General features: G+C 41.1%; 1 protein-coding gene across 3 annotated transcripts in view; it reads right to left on the minus strand.

Annotated features, from left to right (window-relative positions):
* rps6ka1 (ribosomal protein S6 kinase a, polypeptide 1) overlaps window positions 1–12,071 on the minus strand; it is a 52,208-nt gene that overhangs the window by 39,636 nt on the left and 501 nt on the right. Inside the window, exon 1 of one of the 3 annotated variants that reach the window (XM_020085099.2) lies at window positions 4,710–5,376. The exons of the other annotated variants lie outside the window; for them this stretch is intronic. Coding sequence (XP_019940658.2) covers window positions 4,710–4,772 — 63 coding nt within the window. The 5' untranslated portion in view covers window positions 4,773–5,376. Of the gene's footprint in view, window positions 1–4,709; window positions 5,377–12,071 lie in introns of those variants that run through there. 3 annotated transcript variants of the gene reach the window in all.

Below are 12,071 nucleotides of genomic sequence, written 5' to 3' on the forward strand. Positions count from 1 at the left end.
TACACCGCTGACCACACCTGGCTTATAAACATGGCACTTCTCATTAACTCCACTTTCTCCTTGTCTACATGTCTCATTACGTAATGGAGAGAAAGACTCCACACGTTGTACCAAGTCCATATGTCTCTGCTGTACCACTTCAGCTTAGACAGCCATGCTCTGTATATTCTGGTTTGAGCTGTACTGTTATGTAAATACATATACTTTTACTTTTTACTTTGCCCTCTTTTCTGAATTATAAGGAGTGTATATAAAGAACTTCAAATAAAATGCATAGCATGGATCAGTTTGAAGTAGACAGATCTCGTGGGTCCACATCCAGACAAAAATACATTTAAATCCAGACAGGGTGCTAAATTGAAATCACTTCACCTCATCATCAACTTCGTCTAAGGAAAACTAGTCTGTGCAGTTAGAAACTTTGTCTTCTGAGGTAAGTAGAACCCGACTGATATGGATTTTTCAGGGCTGATGTAAATATCCATATTAGGGAGCAAGACATTTAGATAACAATTTAATTAAGAAGATAAATGTTCGTACAGAACATGTAAACAAATCTTTTCTGGATCATTTATTCTTGAGAACAAACGCTGACACTGATATAAAAGCCAAAATTGTATAAATCAGTCAGCTGCTAGAGGTAAGTAGTTCAGGTTGAAAAGGTGAAATGGCAGTATAGAGCATTTTAGGATGCACACAGAGGGGAAATACTCAGCAAACTACCCAATAAACACTTGATTCCACCTGATTGTAACTAGATTATACAACAAAAAGTGTCAATTCATCCATTAATGGTGAAATTCTTTGGTATGTGCCTGCATATCAGCGGCAATGATGTTTCAGAATTTCTCAGTGACCTAAAAGAGAATCAATGAAATGAGCCAAAGTAACAGAGTTGCAGTTGAGTTTAGAGTTTGGAAGAGTAGGGATTCTTTTTTAAACAAAAGAGCAAAAGGCTGTGGATCCACTTGGCAGCTCTGCAACTCTGACCCCTGAATACTGACAGAGGCGTGATTCAGATCTTTCACAGCAGTGACCGATGCAGGTGGTACAGTGACTCAACAGGGACAGGAGAGGGGGGTTGATTTGTTTAAGAGCCTTTATCAGAGATGATTAATTCCGGATTCATTAATTCACAATAGAAGTGGTTTAATGACTAATAAATAATTCAATATTTTTGTTTCAACTTATTTGCAAATGTTTTTTCTTGCTTGTTTCACTTAGAGCTCATAAAAGGCACTCACATTATGAGTGATGGGGAAGCTGCATTTCATAAACCAGTGCATCAAAGCATGTCACGCTGCGGTTACCTCCACACTAAATTCCGTCGAAACTAACACACTTGAAAACACACATCATTTGATCATTCACATTCACTGGGCATGTGCGTAGCGGTTTAAACAGGAAGTACAGAGTCTGTTTGCAGTTGGGTGCTTTCTTACACAAATCCCACAAACGGAACGGGAACAACGATGTGGAACTCTTGCTCACTCACTATGAATGGGCTGACGTCATGTGGTACTGTTGCGTTACGTTGCGTTGCCTGTGTTTTTCTCTTTCTCACTATATTGATAGCTAGCATGGCACTAAAGCTCGAAAGACGGCCATGTGTGTTCCAAGCATGAAACTGTGATTGTTGTCGTTATGACGATGATGACTGAACCAAGCGTCGGGCAAGAACATCATCAAGCATAGTGTTAGCAACGCGTTGTCACCTCTAGTAGAAGTCGTGACTGATTAGGACCATTTAGGGTTGAATGCATTATTGTTACCAAACGTCTCCGTTACTGCCCATCCACACAACAATTTTAAAGTTCCCCATTTTAGGGTCTTGATAACTCCCCGAGTAGTGTAGACGCAAATGGATGTAGCCTGCTCTGCTGGTGTTTTAACTCAACTAGATCAGGAGGTTATTCTTATGATACAAGCTAATTGTACCCTTAGAACCTCAATGTTCCAAATCAGCCAAAAAGCCTGTCTCTCGGTCTGTCCCCATCTGTTAATGACTGGTTACACTCCCGTTGCTGCGGCCTCCGTTTTGATCCCTCCCACCATGTTCGCTGGCATCCAGACTCACTCGCTCTTTATGCGCGATCAATCTGAGCCCCGTGCCGACTCCCGCTCGCTGCCATCGGGAAGCAAAGTGCGCAGCTGGCTGGTAGGTTGGTGACAGAGATAAATGGCTCTGATCCCACTCTGACTGGCAGTGACTGGTGCGAGCAAATTGATTACAGACACTACATGTCACGGACAGATACTGAGATGAGAATAACAGTACTTTCTCCTTTTGATGTAAGGCTGATATTTACCCACATGTGCTGGATGCAAGAATCTCACAAATTTATCTGAGAGTTGTGAGCATCAAACAAAGGCAGAGTATTTTTACCATATTAAACTTAGCACTCTTCGCGGCTAACCATCTGCTCAGCTGTGAAACGCTCCTCTGCCAACTTGACACGCTGCAGGATACTGTAAATACTGGAGTGTTCTGAATAAATTAGGCCAAGATGACGCCTTTTCTAAATTACCTGAAGTGCTTCTTTCTGCTAAAATTGCATTTTTTTCTTCGCGCACTAATACTGATATTTCTCCGTATCTAAAACAAACCACAACAGCTTTCTCTCCATCAAGCAATAACTTCTAACAATATGAGCAGTAGCAGCACTTTCCTAATCGATTGCACAGCTTAATGAGTCAAGACTCCTTAACTTCAGTATTTCATTAATTACAGCGTCAAGTTTAATTAGCAAACTCAGCTGCTGAGAGCAACAACAAACAGTTTTCATTCACATCTTTTGCAAATCATTTCCTCTGCATCGCTCACTTATTAGGGCTAAATTTATTAAATATCCACTCCCAGCAAATCAGGGTCAGAAAAATAAACCTCATTTATAATTGCGCTCATCTCTGGTGGAGCTGACTGAACGCACCTTGTAATAATGTGCACTGAACGATCCATCAGACACAGAAAAGCATAGGTATAAAGAAATCAATTACTCGGCAGACTTATTCAAAATAGCTCATTTATAGATCCAGACAAACTGAAAACAGTAAGTGATATTTTCTAACCAGCCTGTTCCACAAGTTGCCTCTAAGCCGCCTATTTCTGCTCAAAAGAGCCATAGTGTGAATGAGGCATTTTCTCTCAGCAACCAGTCTGTTCAAGAGCCAATTCATGAATAATTATGCTGCATCAGAATAATAGGGTCTGAGCTCTATTAGCACAGCTATTGTCTATTGCTCGTCCTTCATTCCACATGCTTACAACAGAAAATTGTGAAATATTCCCTCATTTGAGAATTCGTGCCCAATGAAGTCGTCCTCCCGACCTGCAGAATCGGAGGTGTTTAATTAAAAACTCTGCAGCACAAACAGAGCGACTCAAGTGCAGGCGTCAACCATCAACAAGAATGACAAAAGATGAAAAACAACACACCGCACTCCACGTGAACCGAAACCCAGTGATGATTAAACATTGTTGAAATTTCAATGCACTGCTCAGACAGCTCATCCTGTTGGCTGATGTTTTAACGATCATTATCTTGGCCCTTGTTTTTATGATGCCTTCATGTATGAGACAATGGAAACTATGGCTGGGTGATATGGCCAAAAACTTTTTCATCATTTCGATGTCGACAATTATCACAATAAATGTCACATTCCTATTTCTTGGAAGTTTAAAGACTGATATTGCTCCTGAGTGGAGGTTGTGGCTTTAACTCTTCTCAAACATACTTTTATCCGATCATTTATTGCTAATACCTATGTTGCTTTTATCTGCTGGTGGCAACCAAACGCCAAGGTGCATTACCGCCATCTACTGTGTTTGTGCACCGTCCCTGGAACAAGTTGCTGCCTCATGTTTATCCTTTTCTTTTGCTTTACTTTTAAATGATGCTGTATTATCGGCTGTCTGTGTTCTGATGTTTTGTATTCTTGTTTATAATTGTCCTCTTTGAAATGGCTGATTTGAAAGGTGCTAGATAAATTAAGTTATTATTACTATTCATATGCAAAGAATGACCATGAGAACGACTTCCTCACTGTGCACAATGCATAAGCAATATATCGATCTATATTGAACTTCTGTCATAATTCTATTGATAAAAGTTATATTTATAATTAGAGGTAATTGTTTTATCACCCAGCCCTACTGGAAACCACCCTACAGGGGCCATGGCCCTATGTGCGTCCTTGAAATTGGAGCAGCTCGTGAGCTTCAGGGAAAGAGGGTTAAGTGGAGTCTTATTAGGAATAAGGAAAATGTAAATAACTTCTCTGTTAAGCAGAAATTCATCTGCATCTCTACATGTGTGTCAGCCAATGCAGGGGAAGTTTAAGTCATTTAAAGGATAGAGCAAATGTTGTCATTTTTCTTGCTAATCTTGAAGTGGTCTCAATTTCTTTTCTTCCAGAGCAGTATGTCCACTTTCCATGTCCATTCATCACATTTTGAGATAGAATGATACAAACTCACACTTGAATTAAAACACAGGACATTATGATTTATAAAAGAAGTTGACTCATTCCAAAAGTTTAAAGTGACCCCATTCAAAATCTTCAAATCACTTTGAGCATGTGGCGACTCAACACCTTCAATTTGGGGAAGGTACTTGTGTCATTTCCCCTGAACTTAAAAAAGCATGTTGAATCAAACACAAACAATCTTTGTGCACAAACAAACGTCGACACATGTCATTGCTCATTACCTCCGTCTCCAGCTGCACCAGCTCCATGGTGGGCCATGGCTCTGCGATCTGTGCAAGAGGCATTCTCGCAGGATTTTCACTTTCACCCCCTTTCAGCGGCTCAAATCTGGCTCCTCTCTCCCGCCGAGTCCTCCTCCTGTCAAGTGCAGTTCACCGGGCAGCTCCTCACCCAGGTCCCAAAGTCCAGGTGGAGCAGATTTCTCAGCACTTTGCTCAGATAAAGATGACGCGCAGAGCTCAGCTGAGAGCTTTACAAACAATTGTAATCCCTGTGATTTCACTCCAGCGTCGCTTAGTCACTTGAGTGTGTGTGTTTGTGTAGGTGTGTGTGTGTGTTTGTTGTGTGATAATCCAGATGCAAACACCACAAACACTGAAACAGCCTCTGGTCCTCCCAGGTATACGCGCGGTGGCTACTCACGATTTGACAAGGAGAGGAGAGCCACAATGTGCTGATCCAGGCGCCTCCACCGGGGCTGTGCAGGAGTCTAATGCCGCCTAAAGGAATTAACCACAGTCCGTGTTTGTCTTTGCAGTCGACGCCGTATTAGACCTCTTTCCCGGGGGGGAAGACTCCGCTGTGTCCGCTCCCTCGGTGAACGATGAGCCAAAAATCCCAGTGTGGCTCCGTAGTACGCGCAGCCTTTCAACTCGGGCTGTTATTGGCAGACTCCTGCAGGGTCTCATCCGGCCCCTTTCTCTGCTGGTTCCGCCCAGGTCTGATCGCGCCATCCTCTGGCGGAGAGACGAACTGCAAATACGTAATGCCTGGCTGAAGCCCCCTGGTATCGAATGAAGGGTCTCTGCATGCTCCGCTCCGTGCGTGCGCACGGTGCAGCAAGTGCACCAGAGGAACATTTGAGCTTTTTAGTCTTCTTTTTTGGTCCCATGAGAAATACATCGTATTCTTATACATAAATAAATAAAAGCAAATAAGGATTTTTTTTCATACCTTGTATAAGTATTTGCATTGGTATGTAGGTCAAATGTACAAACTGCACTCTTTCTTTCTATCCTTCTTTCCATAATTTACCAGTTATACATCCATCATCGATGCACAGTTCCTGATAGAAGTCATTCCTTTTTACTGTTAACTCTACGGCTTTGAGCAAAGTCACATGGACCTGGACGGCAAAACGATAAACCAAGACAGCTGCCAACATGAAGGTCTTCGTAGATAGACAGGTCAAATTTTCATCAGTGCCAAGCCACAACAATTTAGATAATCTTTCAAAAGAAGAAGAGCGAAGATATGGGAACAAACGAGAGGTTTTGGGCATTTGCGACTCGTACACAGCAGCCGCGTCGTCGCATAAAGATCTTGATTTCAAAGATGCTATATGTGATCGCATAATATCTCACAGTGATCCCAAAAGTTTAACCTGCGGGATTATGCAAAAAGTCTCTTCAGGTCTGGAGTGTCACTGGTTTTTCATGAAAATATACTCTTTACCTTGATATCCACTTCACCACTTCCTCTCGTGGCCCAACACAACGAGCACTGTTACATTATATAATGGATTACACAATCATTTAAAAGAATAGAATAGCACACACTAAAATACACCAGACTTTGGTTCGTGACCGGAGCTGTTTGATTCTGGTGCGGACATTGCACTGAGGCTGCAGCAGCCTTTTCATTGACAACTGTTATGGTCCTTGTAATCTCCAGCAACATAAAACACCCCCTCCACCCTCAGCACCTCTCTGCTTCATTCACTGCCGAGTGGTTTTTTGCTCTTGGTCAGCCTTGGTTACTATTGGCAACTGGAGAGCATCAAACCCCCACGTCGTAGGATCTGGATCAGATAAAACAATTATAATTTCATTCAAATTAGGATGAAGGAGGCATGGCATTTCAACTCAAATTTAAGTGGAATGGCAAATGGAGCTCATGATGTGGTGCTTGTCTTACAAAGGATGTGTTGTCTATATGCAATATGCTGCCACTTGTAAAGCCTGTTTATTATACCAGCCTGCCAATGCCAGCTCTGCTGCAGGTTAAACACGAAGATATAATCTGCAGAGGGAATCACCTTAGCCTCCGTCTTGTGTAATTGCTTATCGTGTCCTGTGGTTGTTGGACTTTGTATCCAAGCGGTTACTATGCAACGTGTTGTCTGTTCACTACGGAAAATGTCATTCATTCACATATACTGCAATTATTTTCCTGTAGAGCACATGCCTGTATTTCTGTGCATGAATACCTATGCATGATTAATAATTTTGATTTCATGCTACATGTGCACGACACATTTCCACGAAAAATCAGAAGGAGAAGAATGTCCAAGCAAAGGTAAAAAGGAAACTGTCTCCCTCTTCCCTTCAAAGCATCTTTCGGTCAATTCATTTCCTGACAAATCCATACCACCCAATACTGACAGGGGGGGTCACAAGATGAGAGTGTGTCACCTGAGGGAGGGTCATACATCACATTCACACTTACGATAGGTTATAATATTCAAAGTCACCGTCATCCTAAAGCTCACATCAAACCATCGATCTGTCTCCATGATGGATAAGCAGCTGCTGAAGGGAAAACTCATAATGCTCTAAGCTGGTGTTTGTTATTTAGTGAAGCTTTGACCTCTCCTCTCCTCTCCTCTCCCCTCCCCTCCTCTCCTCTCCTCTCCTCTCCTCTCCTCTCCTCTCCTCTCCTCTCCTCTCCTCTCCTCTCCCCTCCTCCCTCTCCAAGGATGCCAGCAGATTGATGCCGGACATTTTTCTTCACCGCTTATGCTTTTCCTGTGTGATATGATGAACAACTGACTTTAAGTTTGATCCTAAAAAACTATTTATTGGGATGAATAAGAAAATATGATCACAAAGGATAAAAAAGTCATGTCACAAGGCCTGGAAATCAAAAAGAAGATCAAAGCAATTGTAAGAATGGGGTTGCTTACGTCTGAAAGGAAACATACTCTAGTAAAAATGTAGGTACAGTGATCCTGGTCGGCGTTTAGACCCTCTCTGCTCATCTCATTCTTATTCTGGCTGCAGGGATTCTCCTTCTATTCATGGCGCTCCAGTGACAACACAGATGACAGAGATGACTCAGAGATGTCTCCCATCCATCCACTCCAGGGAAACCCCACCCCCACCTTTGACTAAAAGTAAAGCATCATGAGAAATATGACTCATGCACATGATGGAGACTCCGCCCTGACTTGTTGGCGTACTGATGCAGAAATGAATCTGTTTGTTGTTACTTTGACAAGATACTTTGACTGAGCTGTGACAAATTCGACTGAAGCCGGTTAGGTCCCCGGACGACCGACTGCAAATTATATAAACGGATGCAAAAGATGATGCTGTTGTTTGACGTCATTTTGAGTTGGAGCTGAAACTACAGAGGTGGAGGTGATGGAGAGAGATGCAGAAGGGGAAAGAATAAATAATACCCTCTAGTTCCCTCCTCTTTAACAGCACACAGCAGGAAAACCTGTGGTCAGAATGCAAATTCATGCACAATGCAACGGTGAGATAGCAGCTGGTAAAACAGAAAATCAAAATCAATCTGTTCATTTATTAAGCAACATGTTTTGAGGTTGTCCGTCACTTCACATTTTGTACTCATATCCAGTTTGACTCAAGGATGAACTGATTAGATTTCGGTAGTCAAAGATCAAGGTCGTTGTGACCTCACAAATCCCTTTTTCTTAACCTTGTGACATAATATCTCAGGAAAGCCTCTTTTAGAATCTTTTCAAATTTGGTAAAAATGTTCACTTGGATTCAAGGATGAAATAATTACAATTCGGTGGTTGAAGGTCAAAGGTCAACATCATGGGACTTGAGAATTTGACATATCAGGATCATTCCATCTGGCACAAACATTGACTTGGACTAATGGTTGACCAATATTGAGGTCAAACATCAAGGTCACAAAACCCTTTTCTAGCCCCATAAACACGTAATCTTACTAATGGCTCAAGGGAATCCTTTCAAATTTGGTACAAATGTTAGGTCCACAGATTAACTGATTCAATTTGAGTGGTCAAGGTCACAGTACCCTCACATAACTTAACGTGATATCTCAACTCTGCCTTTAGGGAATTTCTCAAATTTTGAACAGTTGTGACTCAAAGGTTAACTGATTAGATCAGAGGTCAGAGGTCAAAGGTCATGGTGACCTCATATGAGTCTCTTCTGTGAATTTAGTGTTGTTTGCTTGTATTTTACAAATGATATATAAATGAGAGATATTTCTATTGTCTTACTTACTGCACACAACTTACACAATTAACACAACTTACAAAACTAGGTAAACCTGAAATGCACCAAAGCAGATTAAAAACTGATTTGATCTGACCTGGGCAGAACAGTTTCAGTTTATCTGTCAAGCTTAATGTTTAGTTAATCCAAGGGATTAATTTGTTGATGCAACACAGGCGCTAGTAAATGACTCCACTTGAAAACAAATAGGGCTTCATCCCAGCACTCAAGCAGTACCCTGGATGTCGCTGACATACAGTACAGATAAATACAGGATATAAATGCAAATATGAGTGCCATCCTCTCTAACAGTATGAGCTTTATACAGTAAATTTCATCTCAGTGTGTTTTATTTGAGTTCTATATTTAATAGTTTGAGTGGGTCAGGTTTCAGCAAGAGCACTCTCAGACCTTTCATAGTAATTCTTCCATAGCTGAGCTGAACGAGCACATGTCTGCAGTACAAAGATCAAGCCATCAGTGGAGCTGCAGCACAGCACAAATTAATTAGCTGCTCGATCGTGGAGCACGGCTAATTATCCAGCCTCCGAGGACCGACTGTGGCAGGGGGAAGATGATATCTTAATGATTCCAAAACGCACTCAGGGTCTGCGTCTTACAGAGATGATGAACAAACTGTGTTATTGTATTTCAAACATCAGTAGAATTATAATTTGTCACAGAAACTGCTGACGGGACATTGTGGCTGCAGAGGGTATTATTGATCTATGAAAGACAAAAGAGAGTGAGGAGGGAGAGAAAGGAAGACAGGCTGTAAAACACAGTGTTCCAATTCTGTTACCAGCATCGAAATGCCTGTGACACTGCCAAAAATTCTGCATAGGGCATCGCTGAAAACGCAAGTCTATTCACTGATCCGATGGCGTAGTGTTAGCCAGAGCTCGCTAAAATAACGGCAAGTTGGCAATATTTCACGCTGGAAAGTCCCAAAAGTATGTGTATCATATTCAGGTTCAAGGGGTGGCACTTCACACAAATCAAGTTTTATTTGCAAAGCCCATATTACAAGTCACAGTTTGCCATAGGGCTGAAAATCTGAACAAGGTGCAACATCCTCTGTCTTTGATCCTCGATAAGGGTGAGGAAAAAGTTATAAAAAACACTTATCAGGGACAAAAGCAGAAACCTAAGGGAACATAAAAAAAAGGTATTTCATTTTAATCAACTGCACTGATTTGTGTTGTTTATCAGTTATGGCTGTGGAACTCCTAGTTGTATGACATTTATTCTCTGTGTGTATTTGTTTTCAAAGGGTTTAAGCTGAGCCAGGACATACAACAATGATAGCATCATCCCTTCCATACAGGGTTAATAGCCACATTTTTTTAAAGTGAAGTGAAAACTAACTTCGGAACATCTCTAGTTTGTTTTTAAATGCAGCATTGTTCTTCTTTGTCACACTAACAGCTCCTCATGCAAACCTGCATCTGCTAACTCAATAAACCTGACTGTAGTAATGTGTGCACTGTCAAGCACGGGCAACGTGTTGTGGCTTGAATCTGTTTCTCTGGTATTTGGGCTGGGCGAAGATTGAGGCCGAGCACACGGCCGTCAGAGAAAACCACCACTGAGATCAACTTCAGCACGGATGAGCTATAGTAACACGTCACCATGGAAATAGATCATGACGGTGTAAAGAACTGGAACACTGCAAGTCAATAAATGTGACCAGATTCAGAAGGTTTTTCTCGGCTTCCTCTCACACTTTCAGCAGATAACGCCTGGACTTGGCAGAAAATCAATGGCGATTTCATCATCGTTCACAATCACTAAAACTCCTCTTTTTGTTGTTGTTGTTCGGTGTGTTCTTTATACTTTGAACCACATATTTCACACAGACTTCATCATTTCAAATAACATAAATAGATTTCCATCTGCAGCTCAACAGGTTTTCTCAAAAATATTTCAAGATGTTGGCATGAAACATATCCACCCTCACACAGGGACCCAGTGCCATTTCGCCTGCTGACATACAAATGCGACTTTTCCATCCTCAGTATCCTTCTGCTGGTTGAAAGAGAATGACAGCAGGGGGTGCCAGATGAGGGCAGTTCTTTTCATGACCACAGCCCTTTCATCAGGAGTTAACCTTTCCCTCTAGAGTGGGGGGCATTCAACATCAGATTTGCAGTGAACTGTATAATATGAGGCACGAACAATTATTGCCAAATGAAGCATAGATTCCACAGTTCATCCACAAAGTTCTTACATTTCAATAATCATAAGCGTGAATGGATGAGTTTAAAAGTATTGTTATGACTCATCGTTTCCTCAGAACTCATGTTGAATAGGAACCTTTGAACACACAAGCCACTTATCGCTCAGCTTCTCTCTTTTGATTTCAAGTGCAGATGAAAAATAAATAACTGAATTATGCTGAAATAATATCTATGGCTTTTAATTCCTCCACAAGACGACGTACATCACCATGAATGTCAAGACAAAATGTAATATTAATACATTAATGCTATCCCTGTGTTTTCTCTTGATACATTATGTTTGTGTAGATATGGATAAGTTATTTATGAATAAATTCCTCCAGCAGCTTGCAACGGATATAACTATTGATAATTCAGCGAGCTGCAATCCTCTCATTCTGTAAGAAATATTGAGCATTAATAAAATATGGATAATAAAGTTTTAAGGCAATGTTTTCTTACACCCAAGCCCAGATATCAAAGCAGGTCAAAGGATAAAATAGCAAAACATTTCCAAGTCTTGGGAGATCAGCTGATAACCAGTGGACTTGGGAAAGAGGATTAGGTGTGCTGGTCAGTGCAGGGAGAGCAAGTTATTTTTCCCTTTAGGTCTTGTGACAATTCACTAACTGCAAAGAGGAATCAGCAATATAGAGTGTATTTTGAAGTGTGGGGGTTGTCATTATGTTTCAATAAAAAGAGAAGAGCATTTTTTATTTCATTTATTTATATATATAAATGGTACTACAGTTACACTATAATGCAATGAAATGCAACATCGCTGCTCAAGAATGACAACAGGATTACAGCAGGAGCTTTATTATAGCTGTGCTATTGCACAGTACAGTGCATTGAACTGTGGAGGTGTCCATATAATAAGATGATATTACACTAATAATAATAATAATAATAATATATATATATAAAT

This window comes from Paralichthys olivaceus, chromosome 12, assembly GCF_024713975.1.
Source record: "Paralichthys olivaceus isolate ysfri-2021 chromosome 12, ASM2471397v2, whole genome shotgun sequence".
In the NCBI taxonomy this organism is placed as follows: domain Eukaryota; kingdom Metazoa; phylum Chordata; class Actinopteri; order Pleuronectiformes; family Paralichthyidae; genus Paralichthys; species Paralichthys olivaceus.